This window comes from Salvia hispanica, chromosome 3 (assembly GCF_029641045.1).
Source record: "Salvia hispanica isolate PSC_SH4W2 chromosome 3, Shi_PSC_v1, whole genome shotgun sequence".
Lineage (NCBI taxonomy): Eukaryota > Viridiplantae > Streptophyta > Magnoliopsida > Lamiales > Lamiaceae > Salvia > Salvia hispanica.
Window position 1 is genome coordinate 12918273 of NC_142694.1, and position 27794 is coordinate 12946066.

The 27794-nt window shown below is 34.4% G+C and overlaps 1 protein-coding gene and 1 pseudogene across 2 annotated transcripts; one reads left to right on the top strand and one right to left on the bottom strand.

The window, feature by feature from the left end:
* Positions 1-1955: 1955 nt before the first annotated feature.
* LOC125216011 (dolichol kinase EVAN-like) lies at positions 1956-8368 on the top strand. Of its 2 annotated transcripts, XM_048117611.2 has the most exons (14): positions 1957-2287; positions 2675-2787; positions 3190-3408; positions 3541-3645; positions 3879-3949; positions 4040-4117; positions 4248-4462; positions 5282-5471; positions 5566-5631; positions 6743-6831; positions 6921-7035; positions 7600-7651; positions 7745-7845; positions 7936-8368. In XM_048117611.2, exons 1-14 carry the CDS (start codon positions 2091-2093, stop codon positions 8047-8049), a joined length of 1725 nt encoding a protein of 574 aa, XP_047973568.1. In that variant the 5' UTR covers positions 1957-2090; the 3' UTR covers positions 8050-8368. The 2 variants fall into 2 exon arrangements, with proteins under 2 accessions (XP_088925435.1, XP_047973568.1); XM_089069309.1 differs by having other exon boundaries at positions 1956-2287; positions 7600-7845.
* Positions 8369-18786: 10418 nt separating this feature from the next.
* On the bottom strand, positions 18787-19725 carry LOC125209258 (heavy metal-associated isoprenylated plant protein 3-like; annotated as a pseudogene).
* Positions 19726-27794: the final 8069 nt, after the last annotated feature.

A 27794-nucleotide genomic window follows, 5' to 3' on the forward strand; every position in this document is an offset into this window, starting at 1 on the left:
AAATTAAACAGTCAGCACATTGAAGGTGCTAGAAAATGTACGAGCAAAATGGAGGTGCTAAAAAAATTGCGAGCAAATTGGAGTTGCTAGGAATATTGCGAGCACATACATAGTTTGGTCGACATCGTCGATTAGCGAGCAAAAAGGTGGTCGCAAAAGAATTTCTGCTCGCAAAAACTGCTAACAAATTTGCTACAAGCTCTATAACTAGCAGCGTTGGTGCTCGAAATTTGCTAGCAAAACTTACCTTTGCGAGCACTTAATACAGTTTTGCTAGCATCATTGTGCTCAGAAATGGCCGCTTTTTTGGTAGTGAGAACGAGTATCACTAAAAAAACTTACTAAAATAGAAATTTTTTATTTAATAGACACACTAAAATAAAAGTAGTTTCTATTTTTAATTATCAGTGATATCAAATCACTTATGTTTTGAAAATTGAATAAAAAAAAACTCGTGGAGTGTGTAATATAACTCGAAACAGGAAACCAAGAAGATGCAAAACTTGCATAATTAAACATTTAGTTGTGATATTGCCTTGCAAAATCTAAATAACAAGCACATATGTTAAAACATTGAAACTCGCATCAATTTTATATGGCGAATATAAAACTGCATAACATTTTAACCTCATCGTGATTCAACTCCTAATTACTACTAGTACTTAGTACTATCGATGAAGATAACCTTTTAAATTGAATGAGCGTTAACCTTAAGTTTAAGGTAGTGACGCAATAGATCTACAAGAGTAAAGACATTTTACTTATTACTTACATTGATTCTTAAAATTATGAACTTTGATCAAATTGTGATATTCTAATAAAAATTTTAAAATTGGTAATATAAAATATTACAAACTTTTCATTATGTTGTTTCTCCGATCCCATAAGATCAATCCCCATATCCAACTAACGAACATAACTTTTTTTTATCCTATTTGGCACAACTAAATTAACGTGATTTTCTATGTGCATTTTTATTCTACTAATCATAAACTTAAAAAATTATTAAAATATCATAAACGTTTACTGTTGCTCATATTGAATAAGTTTTTGAAAAATGTATTTTATTTAGGCAGGTTTTAGAAATAAAAAAATGTAAAGTTTGAGGTATTTTAGACCAATTTTAAATATCATAGGAAAATACTTAAATTTGGATAAGCTTTATGGTTTCGAAGACATATTCCAATTTTAAATAGTACTACTATAGATGAAATAGAATTTAACTTTTCTTAATATTGTAACAACCAACAATATATTTTTCGAAACAACAAGCATTATATTACAATTTTCTTTATAATTTTGGAGACCAATATTCCAATTTTAAATAGAGATATTGACACATAATATCATAAAACTTTAAAAAAGTTGAGTTTTTCTCACAAGCTTTGAAATTAGCAAACAATATCACGAACTTTACTTTGGGTTTGTTATTTATAGCTAATGAAAAAATTCCGGCTATATTAATAGATTGAAGAACAAATTTGGAGGGTGTGCTTAAAGAAAAACTACTCAAAGATTGAAAATCTTAAAACTCTCGAAGTTGTTGTCGAGAAACTACGAAAAAAATCCGTATCATGATATTATTTATCGGAATTTTTTTATTGATGGGAAATAACATACTAAAGGTAAAGTTCGTGATATTATTTATCAATTTCAAAGTTTATAATAAAAAATCTAATTTTTTGAAGACCTCTTTTAAATACTATAGATGAAATAGAATTTAACTTTTCTTAATATTGCAGCAACCAAAGCATTATACTGGAGTAGTACAATTTTGTTTCTCCCTACCAACTTCCAACCTAATGAAATATGTTATCTTATCGTTCAATCCAATGAACACTGCTGGTAAAATTTTATTTATATTTTCATGAATATTGACCCGACCCGATGACCGTTTTCCAAATTCAGGCATAAAATTCAACGACTGGAACCGCTATATAAACCTGACCGCGTCCCCCCGCGCGTAATTCCATCCCTCGATTTCCTCAAAACCCCCCCAAAAATTCAAGCTTCAACAACAAAATCTCTAGCCACTGATCCCACTCTCGGAATTAGCATCTAATCGGAAAATTTCACAGGCGATTCAAGTTATGGCGCCGCAGCTGTTGCGGCAGCTCAACGGCGAGAGGGCGGTGGTGTTGCTCTATGTTGTTCGAATTCTTTTCTCCATTCCTTTTAGTCTCCTGCCGGAAGCTTTTTCCCTCTCTCTCCTCTTCCTCCTCGCTCTCTGCGTTGAGATCTCCGTAGACGACGCCTCTAATCCGCTTTCTCTTTTCTTTAGAACCAGGTTAATAATAGTAATTTTGATTTTGGGGAATTTTCGGTTTGAGTTGGGATACAACCTGTTTGGACATTTTGTTGTTGGTTTCGAGTTTAGCTTTTGATCGGTGTTTGTTGTGTGTCTTGTAGAATGGTTTTATGATATGGTTAGGAATGTAGGATCATGCACTAGGCTGAAGTTAGGATCAAACTATGTCAAAATTGTGTTTTTTTTTCAATCTGATGAATGGTTCTGTGCTTATTTTGGCGTCTCTGAATGTGTTATGAACTTTATACAAGGTTGAAGCTGTTGATCTATATGGCCTGTGATACTTTTGTTGCTTCGTTGTTTAATTTACCCAAAAGCTTATCTTTTCATTTTTTATTGGAGCTGATTTGGAGTGGCTTATGACAGGCCTGGAGCTTCTTCTGGAGTTCTGTTGGGTGCAGTCACGCTGCCCGGTCTCCTAGTCTCGAAATTGGTACAAACTTCGAGAGCAATCACATTAGAGGAAGTTGGAATTGCAGGTATGGTGTGTAATGTTCACTTGAAGCACTCTATCCCTCCCACTGTTTTTAATTTCTTTTATATTTGTTGGGGTTCCATTACTGAAGAGGGTATGGGAGGGATTTAAAATTAAACATTCCAGCAACTGTAGGGCTGCTGGATCCAAGAAATAAATTATACAAGTACAAAATAATAAAGCATGGCAGGCGTTCTTTACTTCATAGTTCCTTCTTATTGTTTTTCCATATGTCTGTTTGTATTTGTATCATCCATACAAATATCTGGTGCAATTCTTGTCGCCTCTATTTTCCCATCATTTTGATTATACAAATAGGAGTATTCTATAGGTTGTTCAGTTTTTCCTTGAGATGCCATAGATACATGATCGTCTAGCTCATTCTGTATATTTCCGTCTACTGCAGAGTTTGAGTATCTGAAGTCACAGTATTGGGCTGCATCATCCAGTTGTGTTGTGGTGCTCATTTTCCTTTCCCTCGTCTGTCAGCGTCAGGGCAAGAGCAAGAGAAAGAGCAAGACTTCCATCTGCTCTCTTTCCAGCAGGAACCAAATATATAGTTCCATTTGTGTAATATGCTTTGTTGGATCTGGCTTAGTATCCTTATCTGGGAAATTATACGGTGGTAAGTGAACAAGTCTTTTGTTATCACACTTATTCCAGTATTTGGAACATGTATTCTTGTTCAAGAACTTACTTCATGAACAAATTTGTCATACATGTCTCAATTTCTTTTTGATGCGCTTCTGTTTTGTAGGCTGGGCTCCAGCCTTGGTATCGTTATGGGTACTTGGCCATGGATGGGCAGCAGTAGCACTAATTCAAAAGATCCTTGAAACATTTCCAGCATGCGCTTCAATAGGTACCTTAGCTGATTATTTAGGCTACGTAAGCACCAATAATAGTAACTCAATTTTAGAAAGTTCCACTTTCTTAAACCAGTTAGTATAATTTTGCTACTTTGATGGAAGGTAGAACTTGAGATTTCTATTAGGAATGTTCCATTCTTTCGTGAGTGCATGTGTTATTAGTGTGTTTGCGTGAGAAACAGCTGGTTATTGTCTTATAAGCAATTGTATGCGTTCCTCTTGGCAGGAGAATCTCTTCTAGTGACTACAGGACTTGTACTCTATTCTGGAGACATGATGGCATACACTACTTCAAAAGTTGGTTTCACCATCTTCAGTTCTCCTAGTGCATGGTCACCTTGTGACTGGTTATTTCTTTTTTGACTGATCAAAGTCTGTATCAAGCAGATTTCTTATTTGGCGTCATCCGATGCACCATTCATTCAAAATGGAATCAACAGAAGTGAGATAAGCACCATTATTCAGGTATTATTCTCTGACTATGACAATCAAAATAACAATTGATGTACTTTGTGCCTGACTGCCTGGTGAAGCTGGTGAAATGATTCAGTCTTTAAAGTTGTTCAGTAGCAATTTTTTTGCTTCATTATTGCAGGGAATGATTTTTGGCCTCCTTCTTTTTCCTGTGTTCTATAAATATGTTCTTCGGATGGTGGAATACTGTGTCAGCTCGGAAAACACCACAGACTTGGGAAATCATGAGAAGAGAAGATCCCTTGTGTTTTATGCTTTACTCACTTTTGTGTTGGTAGCGGTAGTTCCGTCATGGATGCAATTTGTGCATGCTTTCCACATGCATCCTCTTTTATGGTAGGTAACCCACAGATTTTGGTTTCAGTATGTTGCTACTTTTTCTTCCATAGTCTTGTTCATATTGAATGAAAGTATTAAAGTATGTCACAAGGATAGAGTGGACAACTGATGTAAGGCCTCCGTGTTGGAACCCCAGAATTAGTCATTAGCAGTTAGCACTTTACTGTAATAGCTCTAAATCAATTATTACTAAGGGTATCATAAGAAGAATTGTTGGTTTCCTAAAAGCTGAGTTGAGATTGGTGAAGAACTGAAGATGATTTTCAAACTTTCAAAGGGGTAAATTGACTCCCAGTTTGCTTGCCCTTGATTGTTTTAAGGTCGATTTTCATAGTCTTTGACAATAAAAGATGGTCTGCATAGCTAACATTATTTTCAAATCTAAATACGGGTTCAAATATTTAATTGCAAATGCACGTGTGTACTGAGAAACTTGCTACGAAAGTAGTTAGAATTTTCTGAAAGGATGAAGTTGAATTGCAGACATAAGATTAGTTGGCAATGGTTCACTTTAACAATGTAAGGAACTTCTTCAGAAAACACAATCTTTTCTAGTAATGCTCTTCTGAACATTCTGATAATAGACTTGGCTGTGTTATATTTTGTTCGTAGGATAGATTCAATAATGTCACCAGAAGTTATGATATATGAAAAATACTTGACAGAACATGTGTTCCGACCTGGACCGTTTAGCAAAGATGCTATCTCTATTTGCTCACCAGGAATTATTTTCTCTCAGTGGATAATTGCAAGTATTGACTCTTTACTGAATTAACTTGGTTATAACATCTTGTCCTCAACCTCTTTTTTAATCAGGGTCATTGATTTTGTTTTATCCGAACCGCTAAAGAGACTTACTCTATGTGTCTATTGGCTGGTCATCATATCTGTGTCTGTTAGACGGTTTTACAGCATATCAAAGAACAGTAAAACCGAGAGAATACTTCTTCGCAAATATTATCATCTGATGGCTGTTGCAATTTTTGTTCCTGCCCTTATATTCCAGGTGCTTTGGGTTCAAACAATGAGTTTATCAGTCATTCTCTGCATCTCTAATTCCCTGTAATTAATCGATGCTAATGCCTTATTTTATTTTTCAGCCGAAGTTTCTTGACCTTTCTTTTGGTGCAGCTTTGGCAGTTTTTCTCTTGTTGGAAACTATTCGAGTAAGTCTGATGAAAGCAACTCTTGTTTCTCCCAGTTTCTTGGGTTTTATTATGATTGTCGTATGAAATGATGAATCATATGATTGGAGTTCAATAGCTACTCAAATCTGAAATATTTAATTTATTCTATACAGAAACTTCTAGTTGTGGGGAACTCATGCATCTAACTACCATTTTCCATATGTTAAGTGCACTTATAAAGGACCATATTATTGGGAAATCTCTTTTGAGATAAGATATAATGTATGGTTACGTAGAAGACTATGTATTAAGCAGTTTGTAATTTGCATAGGTCTTTGGTTGCATTATGTTGGTGATGGTGCAAGGAGTAGAAACTTGACTCTTTCACATGTGGATGTGGCGTTGGATTATTTTGCTGCATTGTCCCTCTCTATCACGTATCTTTTCCTCATATGACAGAGTAAAGCTGGCATCACCTTGGAAACCAGAAGTATACACTTCGCACATTGTACACACACACACACTTCACAATATGCATACTATACACACACACACTACACACATTGCATGCACCACACACACTACACAATTCCATTCCATTTGTATTCCTTACATTCATGGATTCACCAAGCGCAAGAATTGAATGGAATCCTCATTCCATTTCCATCTCCATTCCATCCCCTCCTTATTCCATTCCATCATACCAAGAAGCCCCTTAATACATCAATATTCTGGAGTTGTTACCTCTCTATGATTATCACAACTTAGTTCTTTTCAACTCTGATCCTTTTTCAGCAGAGAGGGAATACAAGTTGACTCTCGTTTTTTTTTGCATGCATTGGTCCTCTGGCTTATTTGTAATTAATTCTACTTATGCGTATTATACTCTATTCATCACTCAAAATAGTGCAAACTTCTTTTTGCCATAATTGCAATTTGCATACAATTCCATTATTTTTATGCTCACGTTTTCTACTTATTTACAACTTTGCCACACATGTCTGCCTAATAAAGGGTGGCCCTTTCTCCACTCCACAAACAAAACATTCTTCGTTACATTTACTAAAACCCGTGCACTATTTTGGGGGACATAGGGAGTATCACGTATTGATGTACCTTGATTTTTACTAACTTTGATTTTACCGTGCAGATATGGAAAATCTGGCCATTAGGTCATCTAGTTCATCAATTCATGAACGCTTTTACAGATCATCGTGATTCTGATCTTCTTGTTGTCAGGTGCGTGATTATTGCCCACATTGCATATTTGCTATACCAGATGTGTCCCACATTGATCGATTTTATTCTTGCCTTATCTCTCTAAGCAGCCACTTCTCTCTGTTGTTGGGATGCGCAATTCCTATTTGGTTGGCTTCTGGTTTGACTGATAGGCCACTTGCACCATTTGCTGGAATTCTAAGTCTTGGTATTGGAGATACAATGGTAAACTCCTATGGCTTTTTTAGGCTGCTGACATTTTATTTATAACTTGATATGACGATTTGATTACTCAAATGATACAACTCATCAAGTGATAAACTGAACTAGTTTCCTCATGCCAATACCAGTAATTAATCATGTACTTATACAGTACTTGGTTACAGTCGTGCTGAGTATCTAAGCTGTTTTCATCTGTCCGAGAAATATACTTGGTCAATTACCCTGTTGTAGAACCAGATTTTTTTAGTATTCTTGCAGTTAATGCAAATGATTGATTACTCACATTTATTACTCCACTTACTTTCATTCACTTCCCTTTCTTCTTTCGTTCTGATTACTCCTAGTTGTGTTTCCAAGCCAATCACTATTGGAAAAGGTAGCGTGTTAAAACTGTTAAGTCATCGGAAAACCTGTTGCATCTTAGTCTAGTTTCCATTGACGCGATAGCAGCATCATAGTCACAAAGAATAAGAGATGAAGATTCATTCAATTACCGAGTTAATAGTGTGGATGACTTCTTACCACTCGTTTGCTTATGCTGAATGTTTTGTCTGATGGTTGTATCAGGCATCCATGGTAGGACACAAGTATGGAGTTCTTAGGTGGAGCAAGACTGGAAGTACTTTCTTCATCTCCCTTTCCTGTGTTATGTTATATCTTCTCTGCAAAACTAATTTTTCTCTACTAACTCATGTAAATTTTTTTTTGCCAGAGAAAACAATAGAAGGCACTGCTGCCGGCATTACTTCTGTTCTTGCTGCTTGCTTTGTTCTACTTCCACTTTTAGCAGCAACTGGTTACATTTTCACTATGGTCTCTCTCTCTCTCTCTCACTCTCATACGTGAGTATATATGTCTTGCTCCCTGTGTTTTCATGCATTGTTGTTTGTCCTGTTGGTGCAGCACTGGTTTTCTTTGATCGTAGCAGTGACCACCAGCGGGCTGTTAGAGGCCTACACGGCACAGCTCGATAATGCCTTCATACCTTTGGTTTTCTATAGCATGCTGTGTTTATAAAATGCAACAAGAAATTACACTCGACTTGCAAGAGCTCATACACGACTTCACAGATAAGTACGCTGCTCATTTTTTCTTGTATATAAGTAACAAAATAGTAAGTACAGTAGCATATATCAGTGTCATAAATATAGAGAAGTGTTCTTACTTCCCTCCATCTTAGCTATAGATGGGATTAGTATGTTGTACCAATAGTTTATTTAGTATACGAGTCAAAATTAGCACATGACGGCCGAGGATGTAACCCAGTTTAATTTGTATGAACCCAGTTCTATTTTTTTTGAATAATGAGATATGAATTCGATTCTTGCTGGAAAAAGGGTACAATTCGACCTGAGCTAAAATATGTCATGTGCAATAATAATCATTGTTGTTAGTTCAGTCATGAAACTACGACAAAGGCATAAAAATCATTCGGCCCCATATAATTATAGTTCAAATGATGTACATTAGATATGCATGATTCTAGGAAAGACACGTTGCGAGGACTCACTGGATCACCCTAGAATTAAATGTTATTCTAAATTTGTTTTGGTACATTTGAAGTGTAGGGTTCAAATATAATAAGCCATTAATAACGATAACCCATCAAAGGGATCAAGGGGGCATATATATACATGTAACACACTGGAATCTAAAGTTAGAGCGATTACTCCAACCTATAACTTCAACTTGAAATTACATAATATACCATCCGTCCTTTAAAAATATGGAACTACTATTTTCTTTTTTGGTCGTCTTTTAAAATTATGAACTTTCTAAATCAGTGTAACTAAACATTACTAATAATGCGAACTTTATTATCCACTAACATTACTTTCACTAGTATTTTTTCTCCTTTCTTTTTGTACTATATCAATTTTTTCATTAAAATTTGTATTCCTTCAAAAGTTCGAAAGGAGAAGAGTTAGTGGTTAAAACGCTTGACAAGGCTTAATTTCAAATTAATGCAATAAGTAAAACCGACCCTTCATTCATGCCATGTTATTCAGGCAGACATGCATGTCCAACTTATGTGTTGGAACCATTCTAATTTCGAGTCCATCCTACTCAAACAGATATATATATATATATATATATATATATATATAGATTTTTATTTTATTTTATTTTATTTGTATGAAAATGAAATGCTGGCCTATATAAACTTGCCACGACAAGTTATTCTCATCTAGTTACCAATGGCTGCTTGATTATATGTGTTCCCATTTAGGAGACTTATGTCTCTCCCGAATTAATTTGGTTTCCAACTTTTGTGATACATTTTGCCCTTTACAGCTCATATTAGTCATATATATGTAGCGTGGGTTCATTATTAATGAATAATGTTGCACGAGACATTATTTTGGAGCTTTACTTCACTTTTTTAACTCATTTTTGTCTACATACCTGGCCACATGGCCATAGAGTATTTTGTCTCGATATTTATTTAATTTTGGTAAACAAGTATCTCATCTTTCATTTTTTTTATAATTTAAAACTTGCTAAATTTATCGGGCACCTAATTAAACTTTAAACTAATTTCTTTCCACATTCTAAGATTTTACTAGAAGAGATCGTTACCATGTTTATTTAAAGCTGAAGTTAACTGAAATTATGATATTAGGAAGAGTCATTTGATTTCCCAATTAACTGAAATTAACTAATCGCACTAAAATGGAGATTCAGTCGATGCTAATTACTTATGTAGTTATGTTTATAAAATAAGTATCTCCTAACCCGTCGCTTCAATTGTCTGGCCAATTACTAATTTTAGTTCTGTGTTTTGAATGAAGAGTGAACTACATAAATGGTACTTGATCTTTCATTTTCGCAAATAAATAGTACATGATCTTTATTTTATATCGTTTTTGGTACCTATAAATCACATTTTTGGTACCTGATGCAATTTTCACTCCAAAATGCCCTCAAAACAAATTTAATTTTCCATTTGTGTCATAAAGGATATTTTGGGCATTGACAAAATTTGTACCAAAAGTGATATTATTATATCTTCTCTCATTCTTCTAACTATTTATACTATTACTATTAAAAAATATTAATATTATTATTTTGAAGTTATAAATTAATAATTAATTTATTTTTTTAATATTATTTAAATATACTTAATAATAATTGTAGTTATAATTATATTTGTACTATGATTCAAAAAATAATGTCATCTTCAATATACACCCCAAATCTCATTTTTGGTGTAGTAAACTTTTCTAATTATATGTTAATCCAAACTTATTTTTACATTTTTCAACGGAACAACATCAAATATGAGTCTATAGCAAAATATTTTGTGAGACATATACAATACTCATAAATGATGCAAAATTTAAGTTTAGTTTAAATGATTTAAGTAAAACTATTTTTTGGCATGGTATATATTTACTCAAATAGATTGGAGATAGACCTAATACTAATTAGCTGGATATAAATCCTCTTGTAATACAGTCGGTGCATATAATGAACCGAAACAAATGGATACGAATTAAATAAAAATCTAGTGAAAAGAAATAGAAGGACTAAATGATTCCACTTAAATCAGTATGATAGTTACCGCCATAGATAGCAGATATTAATTTTCATTAATTAGTGCTCGTGGGCACCTAATCTACAAAGCATATTGGATAGGAATAGGATATATTTGGAGTTATAATAATCATATATCCATCATCATATATCGTGTGTTTAGGTATTTAAAACTTTATATTGATCATGAACATAATGACTTGATGGGATACGAAGAAAGTGACAATCTCTAGACATGCGTGGGATGGTCATGGCACCTACTGATTTCAGTTTGCCCATTATTATTCACGTGCTCGATTATAGATTGGCTTAATCGAAAATATACATATATCTAATAGTAGTATAATTTTCATGAGTGTTATCGAGTCATCTATTCCCGAATTGCCATAGACTAAATACAATTAGCCTTGAAGTCTTATGAGATCAGAAAAGCATCAAATATGTTAACCTCTCACTAAATGTGCAGTCTTATATTTCTCATAATCCCTTTCTATCCGACAGTCTTTCAGTTCATCCATATTTCTCTTCGTTAGCTTTAGATGTATGGGCCGCTCCTTGTGCACCAGCGATCACTTCTACTCTCGTGCTAATTTAGATATTAGGAGTACCATCTAAATGTACTCAAAATTTTTATCAATGAAAGTGTCCAATTTTTGCAGATAACAAATCCTTTGTTGTGACAAAATATAGTAATTGTGTAATCGAGACAAACAGAAACGTAAAGAGACACAGAATTTACGTGGTTCACCAACGTTGTGTTGGCTACGCCCACGACAGGAAACAGAGAACAGATTGTATTCAGAGTGTTTTCAGATTACAGAGTTCTGTGCCCTACTTCTATATAAATACCCCCGTTTGGCTAGCGACAAACTATACAGATTCAAGGCATACTAACATCCTTCATAGCACGAACTTGTATCTAGTATCTACTATACCCATCCAAATTGTTAGGGATTAGTTAAAACCCTAATTCATTCTAGAAAATGAAGGTTTTTAACTTTTTATATCTAAGAGTGAACTACAAAATTGGCCTCTACGTATGACAAGTCGAACGCTAGATGTACCGATGTTTTAAAAAATGCCTTGTAAGCCTCTACGTATGAGTAGTATAATATCATTTCAGACCCCTTTTCACTATTTTGAGACTTTTATACTCTTTTCCCCTCACTTTTAACATAAATGAAATACCAAGGATGTTTTAGTCTTTCTCATTTTTATTACTATGTATTTTTTATTTTATATTAAAATATTGTTTTCATTTAATCCATAAATATTATAAATTTAATTAGATTGATAAATTAAAATACTTATCAATAGTTATCATAAGAATGATTTATGTTTTTATTTTAGTTAAACTAAATAGAAGACGGATTGTCAAAATATTAGGATTTATGTTTAATATTTTAGTTAAACATCTTCTATTTAATTTTAATACTAACCTAATTGAAAAATTAGGATTTATTTTAGTTTAATTAAAATATTTTACTTCTTTACAATAGTTATTATAAGAATGATTTATGTTTTTATTTTAGTTTAACTAAACTAAAAACATAAATCATTCTTATAATAACTATTTATAAGTATTTTAATTTATCAATCTAATTAAATTTACAATATTTATGGATTAAATGAAAATAATATTTTAATATAAAATAAACATAGTATATAGTAATAAAAATAAAAAAGACTAAAACATCCTTGGTATTTCATTTAAGTTAAAAGTGAGAGGAAAAGGGTAGAAAAGACTCAAAATAGTGAAAAAATGTCTGAAATGATATTATACCCATACGTAGAGGCTTACAATGCATTTTTTTAAACATGGGTACCCGTACCTCTAGCGTTCAACTTATCATACGTAGAAGCCAATTTTGTAGTTCACTCTATATCTAATTACATCGGTATAACATGATATTTAGATACATTATTATTATTATTATAAAAGCCCAATTTTGTGAAAGGACATCAAGTGTTTGAAGACAAATCTGACCATACCGTGGAACTTTATGTCGTTTGGCTCAATAATGTACTACTCCATAAGAATGCTGGACTTGTGCAACTCGCAAACAACTCTTTTGAATTTCTATATTTATTTCTCAGAAGTGACAATTCATTGTAATAGTGATAGTACTGCCAGGAGCTCACTGACATACATGTCTCACCAATCCATTTCAAATTATAATTTTCAATTTCAGTTCGTTTTCTATGCATAGTGCGTAAAGCGATGGAGGTTTCCTTTTTCATCTTATTATCAGTATTTGCCTTTTAGATGAAAGTTTTAAAAGTTCAAATTATATTTGAGTGACGTCACAGATTGAGATAGACATTGCATCAATTATGGAGTCAGTGTATGATATAGTGGAGGAAGATATATTGGCTGCCCTACCTCAAGGTGGATGCGGGTAATATATGGTGAAACTGCCACTTCCATAAACTTTATGTAAATAAACAAAGTTTTAGTAGAAACAATAAAATGTTAAATATATGAGTGAAGAAGGTTAAATATAGGTACATTTCGACATAGTATTAGTTTCACAGTGAGATTCGTTTATTTGAAATAGTGAAAATAGATTGAGATTTATAAATTAGGACATACCAGAATGACAAATTAAATGTACTCCACATATTAGTCGGCATGCATGCAAATGAATGTTTAGTGAAAATATAGACAACACTTAATTAATTTGATACTCCACTTCGGAATTCCACGAAAACATACTCCTATTATTTAGTGAAAGGCCGCACGAAATCAAGAAGTAGTAGTCTTTAATAAGTTTCTACTATAACTTAACTGAATCACACTTATAACAGCATGTTCCGAAAAAGAGAAAAAAAAAAAAAAAAAAAACCTTATAACAGTGACGCTTCATATCAATGCTCCTCACATGCATCGGTCTCCCATATTGACACATTATTATCACATCTCATCTTACAATTATTTTGTAAAACATAGTCATTAGTTATTTAAATAACGAAATTTGATGAAATTCTAAATGGTCATAAATTTTTTAAAAAGATAGTAGTAATATTATCTCTAGTATTTATTTTACTTAGGACAGTCTATATATATATGTACACAACAAACCTAAATTTCATTCCAAAATTAAAACACAGAGAGAAACCCTCATATAGCTAGTATATTACAATGCCAAACACGAAGAAGAAAATCGTTGAGGTGTTAAACCTAAAGAGGCTACAAAAGAGTCTACTTTCCGGCAAGAAGGAAATGAGGGTGCCGGACGACGTGAAGGAAGGCCACTTTGCGGTGGTGGCAGTGGACGAGCGGATCATTGTGCCCTTGAGTTTCCTCACACACCCCTCATTCTTGCGCCTATTGGAGCAAGCTGCCGAAGAATACGGCTTTCACCACCGCGGCGCCCTCAACCTTCCATGCCGCCCTAACGAGCTCCACCGGATACTTGCCGAGGAAACCCCTTCTAATTAACTTGTACCTAATGAGATCGAGTGACTTCATATAGAGTATCAACATCTTCACGCCTCATTTTTCACCCATAACCACAGCTTTATTCAAGTATATATGAAGTAGTAATACTTATGTTAAGTATGTTGAAAATAATATCAATTCCATTTTAAAATATTTATTGGAATATTTAATATTGTTATTGCTAAATCGTTGAGGATGATGGAGAGGGATCAAAACAAGCATATATATTCCCTTTGGTCTTATTATATTAGTGCTTCCCATCACATACAAATTCATCACTATTTATCGATTCTAAATTAGCACTGATCGATAGTCGTGCTCAATGCCTCAATTGATGATTGATCAACCAAACTATAAATTCGAACAGAGTATTTATCCATTCATGTTCATGAAACTGAATAACTCAAACTAAAAGAAAACATATAGTACTATAAAACAATTAACACGAGGCGGGAAATATTCAATATATTAAAAGTTTCTTTGTGTTATTCAATAGTATTTACTATAAGCCGAAATATTTTTGTTTCACATATTTGTATGGGTACTTTTGTTTTGAGGGAGCGGTAGCCCAATAAAAACAAATTGAGCCTATAATGGTTTGGGCTACAATACCATAATAGTTTGGGCTACAAATACTGCGCTGGCCCTTTTAATGACTGTTAAAACTTAAAAGGGGTGATCTAATACTTCACATTTTATTCACTACAAATTTATACTTATAAAATACATACTTATCCACTCTGTTAAAAATTAATCACTGTAGTTCAGCACGAATTTTAAAACGTAGCGACTACCATCTAAATGGACGTGTATTTATATATTTTTCACACATAACATGTGTGAAAAATACTGACATCTATCTATGTAACTAAATGTATTGTAGCTAAAACTATCAAATAAGTATATTTGATCTCACAGAGTTGTGATCAATGTCGAACCAATTTTAAAGACCGAACTTGAGACCAAATCTGGGCCATTAGATCTAGGCTTTTTTGATGAGATGTGCTGCTGTGAAATTTTTTTCGGCTTCATTACAAGCCCATTTTACTTCATTATATAGGTTTATTACTTCATTCTGTACTTCAAATGCTTCTACACATGCTTCATTCCAATAGTTTATTACATTATTCCATGTGTTTATTAAACCATATTAGCGCCATGGCGTTGGTGATAGATATTGTAGAGAGAAAGAACGGCACGCGACGGCGAAACCACATTTACGTACTGGAATGAAGTAAAAATTTACTGGAATGAAGTAAAAACCTACTGGAATGAAGTAATAACCTACTAGAATGAAGTAATATATTCTGGAACGAAGTTAAATCTTCGTAACATGTTAGTATGACTTATTTACTTCAGATGAATTAAAATAGGTTCGTGATGAAGACAAAAATAATTTATAAATTTCTGTATCTTATCCATAAAAAACTAGATCTAAAAGCCCTAATTTGGTAGGGTTCGATGGTTCGGTTTTTAAGAGTGGATTTGTGGATAATGAGACTCTGATCTCACGTATATACATCATACATGCACACACACATACTGACAAAGATTCTGGTATTATGTTTCTTTTTATTATTTATATATTATTTCTCTACAAGTAATCATAAATATAATATTGTAATTAAAAATGGTCACACATGTACCCATGTCATACAAAATTGTACACTTAGACATAGCACAAAATTAAAGATACATGCTTTTATTCTTTGACATTTAAAGATATATGCGCACTATAGCTAGTGTGTATAAAAACTCGTAAAACAAAATAAAATGAAATCACTGTGAGCACTGAGCATGCTGCATGTTGGTATAGTGTCGAACTCACTCACACTAAAAAGTACTCCACTCCACTCCAGTAAGAGCTGGCAATAGATATTGACTTCTAAATATCTAATTATTTGTCCTTTCCACCATTCATGTAACATTATTTCATTACTATGTTACCACGAAATATGTACTATCAAATTATATATTCATTAGTAACTAACTTTAACACAACTTGACCCAATTTCCATGCACTTATATATATTGACTCAGAGTTTGCGTCTGGAAAGTTCTTGAGTTGATTGCAAAATCACCAAAAAATCATTCTCCAAATTTGTGTTGTTTTATGGCATTATTTCTACATGGTACAAAAAAATCACTTTTACCGACTCAATATACTGAGCACGGAAAAATGTGCCTGCAAAATAGCGACCACCTTCACTTGTGCTTGGCAAAATACCGAGCACATATAACGGTGCTCGGCAATATCAACAACTGGTGCTTTAACTTGCGAGCAGTACGAGCACAGTCAACGTGCTCGGTTTGACAATTTAGTTTGGGAACTATGACGCATGCACCGAAAATGCTTAGCCTTTTAAATTTTTTTCACCAATAGATGCGAGCATCAAATAAGTGCTCAGAAAATAGCGACCACCATAAATGTGCTCGGTATAAAAAATACTTGTGCAACTATTCAACAATTTCCCGAGCTCGGCCTTGTGAAACATTTTATTATTATCGATTTAAGCGAGCACCGAATATGTGCTCGGAATATTCAAAATAAATTCTATATTTAATAAATTACCCAGCTAGAATAATGTCGTTGTATTTAATAAATACTAAAACCTTTCAGAAATATCGAGCACATGGAGGTGCTCGCCATTGCCAAGCACATGGAGATGCTCGCTCATCCGAAGGCATGGTTGACCAATTTTGCCGAGCACCTACAGTCACTCTGAAAGTAGAAGAAATATGCTGACGAAGCAAATAACAACCGCCTAAAGTGCTCGGAAAGTGCTCAGTATATCCCGCTTTATTGAGCACTTTGAGGAAAGTGCTAGGTAAATTAGCTTTTTTTTGTTAATTGCACTTTGAGGAAAGTGCTAGGTAAATTAGCTTAGTTTTGTTAATTACGTAAATTGTAGTACTCCCTATGGAGCAGAAACGGCATGACGCATGTAGCTCAAACCAATCAAATGTATGCTCAATGACGGTAAAACATCAACTAGTACAATATTCTTATAACCTCAGTAAATGATTTATTGAATCTACATATATACATCATATTTTAATATCGAAAAACTCACATGGCATGCAATGATGACGACTACGTTAATAAACCCCACCCCGTCACATGCTATTTGGAATCTAACTATATAAACAAATGTTTCTATTCTAATTGCTTGTATTAAAAGACATAAAGCACTCTCTCTCTTTGCAGTCTGTATTTTTTTAGCAATTATAAGTGCTTGGAATATTGCATGCATGGAGCTACCATGATGAGACCATACGTTTTAAGGGTATTTCGAATATTCTTGGTCAAGCTTAAGCACACTTCGGAGATAAATATTTTTGTCTTTTGTTTTGACAGGTTCATGTACAATTTTAATGTTATACTGCATCATAAACTAATATTTTATGATAATTCTGAACTTTTTCTATGGATAACATAAATAAATAGTAGTAAAAAATTAAATGTCACATTATAATGAACTCAAATATGAGACGTTTAGCCTTTAACATTAATCATTCTATTATTAGGCTAACACACACAATTATAACTCTGATAAACTATGATTTGTATGGGTTATCTGGGGCCATTAAAATGTCAGCATTTTTGGGTCCCTAATTATGGAAAAGCGTCTCACAATAATTATGGACGTTTTGGTCGTAGTCGTTGATTACTTTTAATGGCATTTCACACACACGTGTGTGTGTTTTGAATGTTTTTTTTTCATAACAAACACACAAAGAAGTAGTACTACAAAATTATCACATATGCCACATGCACATTATACTACTCCTACAACTAGAAGCCTGCAAAAGGGAGAAGTGTTGATACGAAATGTGGTTTATATAGCTAATAAATAAATAAATGAAATAGGAAGTGAAACATGTGTGCTTAAGTATAAAAATATATTTTCTCAATTATGTAGGAGCATAAAACAAATACTAGAACTATACATGGCTATCTTTCAAAGGTTGTTAATTAAGAGGAGAGTTAGTGATGCGAAGGACACATGAGTGATAGAAAGTGGACTACAGCAATCCTAAAATAGCAGATGTATAGAGTGGGAGAAAGACTCCTACATTTTCCAAAACATAAGCTAAACACAATCCTAAAATGCTTGCCTCATGCTTTCTCTATGTAATGCTAGTAAACTTTTTTCGATGTGGCAAAGATGCTCGAGCCATGGAAGTGCAGAGCAACATAATAGCATTATAGATACATTGAAACGTACTTGAAAGATTCTCTTATAATACATTTACTTAATTTCAAATAAAGATACTTGCGATATTTGTATTTTCTGGTATTTATCTATGTAAATTTCACATTGTATCATAGTAACTATTAGTCTATTACTACATCATAAACTATGAAAATTACCCTATTTATGTGTTTATTTATGTAAATTTGTCACTGTCCTAAATAAATATTCGTATATTAATAGACCCACCAATATTGACATGTTAGTAGAAATATATCATGAATGGTAAACGCCAAATTATTACTTTGATAGATTCATCAGTTTAGGAACAAAACAAACTTAGTGATACTGGAATCCAGAAATTCCTTTTGACCACTTTTCCAAAAACAATTGAAGAGAAAGGCCCAACTCCACATCAACCACAAACAATTCAATAATTTAATGAATAAATATTATAAAAAGCAAAATTGGAAACATGCACATGATCAAAAAAGTTTAATTTATCAAAATGAGGTACTCCCTAAAATAGCTTAGCAAAAACTGACCAAATTAGCCCTTGAAATTGAAATATAATCTTATTTACATAATAGTGCAAGCGTTGGGGTTGTCGTCGCTGAAAATTTGAGGGGCATGTAAGTGGGCCCCATATGGATTGTATTGAAACGGCCCGGATTCATACGGATACGCGTATGGGTTTGGGTGCTGGTTTCAGTACGGGTGCGGGTGGTGCATGTCATTTCCTTGCACATTGTTCCCTTTCCCATCGCCACCGCCATTGTCTTTCTTGGACGGCACGATCGCCATGTCTTTCTTGAGGTGCTTCCGCAGCTCATCAGCCAGCGCCTCCACGTCCACGGCGCCGCTCACAATCACCAGATCTTTCTGTGTGTCGACCTCCACACCCTTATAACCTGCACAACGCATAATTAATTAGTCGACATCTTTGTACAAACTTGTACAAATAGTGAATTTTACCTTTAGTTTTGGCCACAATTTTGTAGATTTTTTTAATGCAGCCGTTGCAGTGCAGATTCAATTTCAGAACCGCCGTCGTCAATGCTGCCTGCATATAACAAAATTACTAACGCAGCACGATAGAGCAAAGGTAAATTCAGTTAAAGTTCAAACAGCATATTCACCTCTTTTCCCGAATTTTTGGTTGGCTGCGGCGAAATCACCTCCACCTTCTGATGCGTTTTCTGCACGACCTTCTGCTGCAGCTTCACCGGATCCACCTTTCCCGTGACCGTCATCTTCTGGCCGTCGATTGTCGCTGCCTTCACCCCTGTTACACAAAATTCAAATTAGAAAAAAACATCCACAAATATTTTAAGAGATGTTTGTTGATTTTTACCATTAAAAGCGCGAATGCACTTGATTACTTTTTTAGCGCAGCCTTCACAGTGGAAGTCTGCTTTCAGCACCACCTTCTCTTCATTCTGCAAAATTATAAAATTTGAATAGGGGAAAATATATTCGGAGACAATAATACATGCAAACATGTGCTACCTCTCCCATTGTGATAAACTGGTGGAAGATTAATGATTTACTGATTGCTTCCTTTTTTTTTAAATTGAGATCAAATTAGTTTGGTGATTGCTAGTGTGTGAATGATTGTGAGAAAAGTGTAAAAGCGAGAGAGGGTTTATATAGAAGAGATGAAAAGGGTAAAGTGAGCGTGTGAGTTGCCATGGACATGTGAAATTTTACTTACATAATAAATTAGGAAAGTGATTAATAAAAGAAAAATATATTTAAGGAAAATAGGAACCGCCTCCTCATTATAAAAAGAAACTTACTATATTGAAAAACAAGGAAATTTTGTGATGGAAATAGCATGTGTTGTGTGTTGAATTGTTTGTTTCCATAGAATGATATGATGTTGACTATGATACAAATTTTAATCATATATGGGCCTCAGCCCATCCGAGATTTATAAATTATGGGCTCAATCTGGCTAGTCCATTATTCGAATCAAGCCAGAATTGTTTGCCAGTATTTGAAATGCCATCCAAAAATTGTTGTTATGGACTTATGGGTATGTGCTCATAAAGTTGGCCAACTTTAAAAAAATCATACCACAATTTTCTTATTTTATTGTTTGCAAAATTTGAACAAATACTTATTTAATTGATTTCTCATTATCATTATTTCCCTGAGCTCATTCAACTCACATCTTATTCGTAACTCACTGTTAATATAAAAGAATTGATACAATAAAGAAGAAGTTCGTATGGAAATACTTTATCACAAGTAGTTTAATTTGTATCCCTTCAAAAAGAAAAGATTAAATTTGTATTTAAAACAATAACCTTCATTTTGGGCCTGGTTATTTAATGGGTTGGTTTAATTATGACATAAAATATTGATGGACTTGTTAGAGCATCTCCGGTGGTGCCCCTCCCACTAAAGACTTCCACTAGGACTTCCACAAAAACTTCATGCCATGTCATCACTAGGACTTCCTATTTTACTGTCACATCACTAGGACTTTCCCTGCACTAAGACTTCCCGCAATAAAATTAAATTCACAATTATTCAATTTACGAATTAAAATTTCGACACGAATACGAACGGGAAAATGCGAATATTTCATTAAAAAAACATACATTATTCGGAAAAAAAAAGTTATATAGTCAATAAAAAAAGCAACCACATCAACGTCCACCCCTCCGCGTCCAAACCTCTTCGATGATATCCTTCTGAAGTCGAATATGGGCATCTCTTTGCTGCATGTCGGCAAATGCGCGCAACCGCTCAACCTCTCCATGAGGTACCCCCATGTTCACATTCGCGCTGGCCACGCCGTGGCTTGGACCAGCACCCGTATCATCTTCGTTGGTCCACTGAGTCAGTTCGTTACCTTCACTTTCGACAATCATGTTGTGCAAAATGATACATGCGTACATGATGTCGCCGATGTTGGGAATATACCACATCCGTGAAGGACCCTTCACCATCGCCCATCGACTCTGGAGCACACCAAATGCCCGTTCAACATCCTTGCGCGCTGCCTCCTGACGGCTCGCAAAGTAGGACTTCTTTGGTCAGATCGCATGCTTGATCGTCTTCACAAAGACAGGCTAGTTGGGTATATCCCATCCGCCAAATAGTATCCCATATTGTGTTGGTTGCCGTTGGCGACGAAACTGATGGCGGGACAACGCCATTGCACTGATCGTTGAACAGGGGCGACGACTGGAGGACGTTGAGGTCGTTGTTCGACCCGGCGACTCCAAAATAAGCATGCCATATCCACAGCCGGTAGTCAGCTACAGCTTCAAGGATCATCGTAGGATGCTTGGCTTTGAAGCAGGAAGTGTGGATCCCTTTCCAGGCGGCGGGGCAGTTCTTCCACTTCCAATGCATACAATCTATGCTGCCCAACATCCCAGGGAATCCGTGCACGACCCGTGCATATTTATCAGCAGCTGGCAGTCTGCGGGGCTCGGACTCCAAAGATAGCGATCCCCGAATATCGCTCTAACGCCCGCGCAAAAATTCTGCAGACCCTCGACAACTGACGACTCACCAATGTGGAGGTACTCGTCGAACATGTCGGTCGGGCCTCCGTACCATTTGCCTGATTGCGGCAGTGCATTTCTGTAAGGGCGTGTGTCCGGGTTTGCCAGCGATATGCATAAACAGCGGACGATGCATCCTAAAAAGTCGCCAGAATAAGACATCCCCAAAACGCGGTTGTGGAGCGAAGTAGTCCTGATACAACCGAAGATGTGCAACAATGTGGTCCCGGATACATGACATCGGCGATGGATCGGCCGAGGTACCGCTGCCTGCTGCTGCCTCTGCCGTAGCAATCGATCAATCGCCCCTTCCACAGTGAGATCCAATTCATTATCACTATCACTATCACTGTCACTAGCGCCCCCGCCACTACCACCCGCACGACTACTAGCCATTCTAGATATACTTGAAAATAGAGTTTTTAGAGAGAGAAACTTGTCAACACAAGTGGTGTGAATGAAATGAAGTTCAACGAGCCGTATTTATAGAGTTTTTTTTTTAAATCAAATTTAATCGGACGTCCGACCCACACCACAGTGGCGGACGTCCAGTCGGACGTCGGGCGGATGTCCGAGCCCATCCGACGGGCAAATGGGACGAGCGTGTCCTACCATTTCGTTCATAGTGGCGGACGTCCGGTCGGACACCCGCAACGTCCGCCGTTGGAGATGCTCTTAGATTAGTTTCCAGCCCAGCCCATGCTATTTAATTAGTATTACTATGATCGAGTTGTGTAGTCCTTTCTCAATTCTCACACAATCATATTCTATATTTGATTTAATAAATAATTCAACGACCGATCTCTTGATTTTTTTTCCTATTTTGCCAATATATACTATTTTTAGAATGATATTGAAACTTGGACCGACAACCTATTAAAACTATAAATCTTGTCCCACATCGACTTAGTGTTGATCTTATCTTTCTCTCCCTGCAAGGCATTTTACGGGATGAATGACTCAACATGAGTTTGACAATAAAACGATGAAAATGACAAGGCGTTTTCTATAAATTAATAGATCAAGAATTCATATCATCAAATTAATAGATCAAGAATTGATATCATCAAAATAATGGAATAAATGAAGAGCTATAACTTTTTTTTCTTAAATAATTAAAATAAAAAATAAAAGCTTATCACACACAGTTAAATCTCTGAATTAAATTTTAATTTAACCTCTAAATTTTGACTTCAGACCAATGCCATCGTGTTGAAAAACACCCAAGCTTATATTTGATGATCAAAATCGTCTTAACTTTGCATGTTGTGAAGTAGAGATTTATGAATAATGATGTCCATAGATATTACTCTATACCCACGAAAAATAATCATATTCTTTTTCATTTTTATTCGCTCATCCTATAGAAATATGCCATATTTCATTTTTCGTCCGTCACATAGAATTAGACAGTGTTCAGTTCAATAGATTAAATAGTAATGAGATACAAAGTAAGATGGGCCTTATCTAGGACTAATTAATATTAGATAGTAGGGGTGCACTATGGTGCCACCATAGATAGGATAACACCATACCAACCAATATAGTCCGTTAGATCTCATCTATGGATGCCTAGGATTAAGTTTCGTGAAAAAACACGGGTTTGCAATCTACTGTATTAGATATTACAGTCGTGGTAAACTGCAATATTGTTGTGGTAAGACTGCAATATTCAATGAACAACACTGCAATCTGGTAACGTAAAATTAGAAATTTTCTATTTTACCCATCCGTGTTTTTACACGTGGCAGCATGACAAGCACACGATTTTCAGATCCAATGACCTAAAATGGTGGTATGGTGTTACAATAAAGAGGATTGTCATCTTAATACATCACTTGGATAGTATGTTCTTGTTTGGTTTACAATATTATTTCCATGATAATTTTAGTAAAATATTTGGGCAATAAGATTAATAAAAAAATTAACATAAATTTAAGTTTATTTATTACTATAAAAATTATAAATTAAATTAAATTAATTCATTATCTAATAAAATTATGCAGAAATAGCAAGACATCACACATCCCCATTAATCACCCAAAATAAAAAATATCACAGCAAAATCAGCGATGATGAAGAAGATGACACGACTGTGGGTCGAGGCCAAGGGCAAAGGTGTCGCAGATCTGGGAGGAAGAGACAAGAAGAAGAACCAGTTTCGGAAATTAGGTAGCGGGGCACGACAAAGGTAGCAGAGAAGGGCAATGGGACGAATTTAATATGAGGGGTAGCTAAGGCCGAGATGAATTGTCGCGAGATTTGTGTGAAAGAAATGATATCAAGACGGGCTGAGCGACAAAGATATCGTAGCAACCGAACGGCAGATTACTCGCCGAGTGAAATTAAATTGGGGTGTAGTAGGGGCAACCGAACAGGCCGTGAGTGTATATCTATTTATGAGGAGTAACTTTTTTCTTGTTCTCTTTTATTTTATTATTTATGAATCACATCATCAAGTACATAATTCCAACTGTTTTATATTTTTCTATTTTATTTTATCAATTACGCATTAAAATTGGTGTTAATCCTAACTAAGTATATTTAAATGGGATGGCGGGAGTACGAGTAAAGTAGTAGTAAACTCTATTGTAAATTGCAAGGAGGTCGATGTGGGGCTCGGGAAAGTGAACTATGTGTGATGAGGAGTAAAAATGCTAAAGCCAGAGTGATGCAGTTCCCCACGTGGCAGCTCCGCATTAGTTGTGAATGGCAAGCCCACGTGACGCAGGCTTCGGCATCACGTGGACAAATTGTACTATATGGTGGACCACGTGTACTTTGTCATCATCAAACATTACTCCACTACTATGATACTATCACTACCCATCATATTATCAAGATAAAAGCATATCATCAATATTAGCGTACTAGATCATTTTGTTATGATTTAAGTACTACCAATCTAAGTTATATCCACACTAAATAATGCAGCTACTAGAGTGGGGATTAATATATGTGGAGATGCATGGTTAAACCAAAACCGTCCATTCGATCCAACACTAGAATATTAGTTACTCTATAATTTTGGAACAATAAGTATCACTCATGAGTTTTACCCGAACCAACATGGAGTAATGGTTTTGATTCCAAATTTTACTGAACTGTAATACGCTAATAACCGCTGATTTGGCAACAAAAAATTAGGAAAGCAAGAAAATTGCATCGTGTCAGGGACTCAGGTATGATATTCCAACAGTATTATGTACTAGAAATATTTATTTGGGTGAAAATTGATTTATAAGAAAATCAGTTTCAAAATCAAAGTTCTCAAATTTTGCTTCCACTTTTCAATTTATGGAAAAACCCGAGTACGTACGACTAAAATTCGTTAACACCACAAAAGAAAACGATTGTGATATTATTGGATTCTTTGATATCTTGCAAGATTTTATACTTTATAATATACTGATGAGCGAATATTTCTTTCAAGAAAAGTTACATAATAGCGACAAGGGTATGTTTGTCTACATTTCTAAGAAAGAATTCTCTTTTAATTTGTCTTGATAGAAAACGCTTTAGATCATGTATATATTTTTATAAAATTTATTTTGATGATTATTAAAAAATAATACTACTCCATTCTTGTTATTAATTGTTATATAAATAGATACACACGTCTACAATACATAGTTGACATTTTATAAATAGTTGACATTTAACTCATTTTCACAAAAGTCAACTTTAAGAAGATCTATAAAAACTCAAAGATCATTCTAGAATCAACTTAAGGAGGAGAATAACTGTAGCAAATAAATATTGCAACCTATATATATCACTACAATTAAAAAAATCATTAAGGACATTTTAAATATAATTAAGGATGTTAATTATGTTTTTAAATATACCAAACGATTCAAAAAATGTCCTTATTGTTGGTGTCCCAACCAAAATTAGAAGACGCAAATGGAAGTGTCTTAAAAAATAAAAAATTAAATTATTTTTTCCTTAATTTATGGATGCTTTCTTTTGCATCATAAATTATTGTTATTTTTTAAAATTTTCCAACGCAAGCGTCTCAAAGTTTTCTAATTAATTGTTAAGTATTTATTGCAGACCGATCAGTCTTTTGCTGAGAGTATAGATTATCACGGATCAATTTAATTTTGTAAAAAGGGAAATAATGAAGCATCACATTCCTAGGCATTTAAATGTCTTTCTAGAATAGGATCAAAATTACTTGCTTTAACAATATTCACTACTAAAAGATGTACCCCTTCATAAAAGAAGAGATTTTCGCAACTTCGAGAAGTCCTCCTATCTCACATTTTAAAATTGCGATGACTAATGCAAGTGTCAATCCAAAAATTTCATATTCTTAAAAATTCAAAGACAAATCTAAAATTGCTTGTCCAACGTTCTTAGATAAGATAGTCTTGGAGGCTGACATGAGCATGTACTTCACACATGTATCTCTTCAATTTTGAGGCGAACATTGAGTTATGGACTCTCATACGACTTTCAAGCTAGAACCAAATTGTAAAACATGCATACATGATCTGTGATAGTATTATGTTATATTTATATATAGATGAAAAATAGAAATGGTCAAGCGAGCTAATTTAATTTTGTAGAAGACTTATGGCAGTGTTATTTCACCAATTTAATTAATTAGGTGACAAGTAAGTATAGCAGGAGGGGAAATAAACCACATGCTTTGTTGCTGATGTCATACCAAGTTTGGAGTAAATTATTTATATATACACTTATACTGCATGCGATTCCAAATTTCCAACTGCAAAAGTGCCTCTCATGACTCTCTCTCTTGATTTCTCTGTGAAACAGAATGTGCCAAGATGTTAGCCTCTTCCTGCATTTGCACCTGCACCTTCTCGCCCTCTTTGCTAATAAAACTTTCATCTTTTTCTTTTGTTTTGCTTCATCAATGAGGAGGTGCAGATGCATATGCAGGTGAAGGTCATTTTGGGGAAAGTATTACTCATATCTCATATGTGACATGTCTCTCTCTCACACAGGCATAACTGAATACACACTGAAGGCACGTCTCTCTCTCTCTCTCTGTCATGTATAGATCTGCTTGAATTCAAATATTTCATGTATAGGATTAGGATTTAGGATGGCCTAATTTTGAATATTTACCTTTGGATAAAGCCCATGGATCGATATGAAAAACTGTGCCCTAGATCTACATTTTGTTTGGAATTAGGACATTTCTGGACAATTGTTAGAGGAGAATCAAAGGTACGAATCCTTTTTCCATATAACACCAAGTAAATTGGCATCTTGCTCTTTCAACTAACTAATTCTTTGACTCATTCTTAATTTTTTATCGCAGCCAAAAGATATATTCGGACTGTTTATATGAATGCAAAAAAATTTATCTCCAAAATTAGAGAATCATGACTTTCTGATATAGGAGTATATGATAACTCTATTTTATTACTACTATATATCACTACTTCAAAGATACTGAGATTTTCATGGATCGAGGCATGTCACATGTTGTATCACAGTAGAAAGAGTGAACTACAAAAATAGTCTATGGACTATGCGTTTATCTCGCTAATGAACTCTGGACTTTAAAAATATCCCCAGATAACCTTGAACTAAGCGTTTATCTCGAAAATGGTCACTTTTCACTGTTTCGTGACGAAAATACCCTTTTAGGAGGTTTTAGAGGGTTTGGGCAATTTGGTCTTTTTACATTTTAAATCTGATATTATTTCAGTTATGCACTAAATCTGATATTATTTCAAAATTATCATTTTTCTTCCCTTTTGGCATCCTTCACTTTGTTTCTTTATTTCAATATTAGATTTAATTTTATAAAATAAAAGTTTAAATTTCGATTTTTAAATATCAATAAAATTTTTTAATCATTAAAATTACTATTAAATAACAAATTAATAGTTTTAATCAATATTTGATAGTGTCTAATATTTAATCAATAAGGTACGACGACACCTTAGATTTAATCAATATTTAATACTCCCTCCGTCCCGGATAATTCGTCTCAGTTTTTCATTTCGGCCCGTCCCACATAATTTGTCCCACTTCACTTTTACCATTTTTGGTAGTGGACCCCATATTCCACTAACTCAT

Bases quoted from the DNA above. Each gene is read 5' to 3' on its own strand.
- LOC125216011 (XM_089069309.1), top strand. From the start codon at position 2,091: ATGGCGCCGCAGCTGTTGCGGCAGCTCAACGGCGAGAGGGCGGTGGTG. The intron at 3,950-4,039 runs GTTGGTTTCACC...TGTATCAAGCAG, and splicing joins TGGCATACACTACTTCAAAA to ATTTCTTATTTGGCGTCATC. The intron at 4,118-4,247 runs GTATTATTCTCT...TCATTATTGCAG, and splicing joins AGATAAGCACCATTATTCAG to GGAATGATTTTTGGCCTCCT.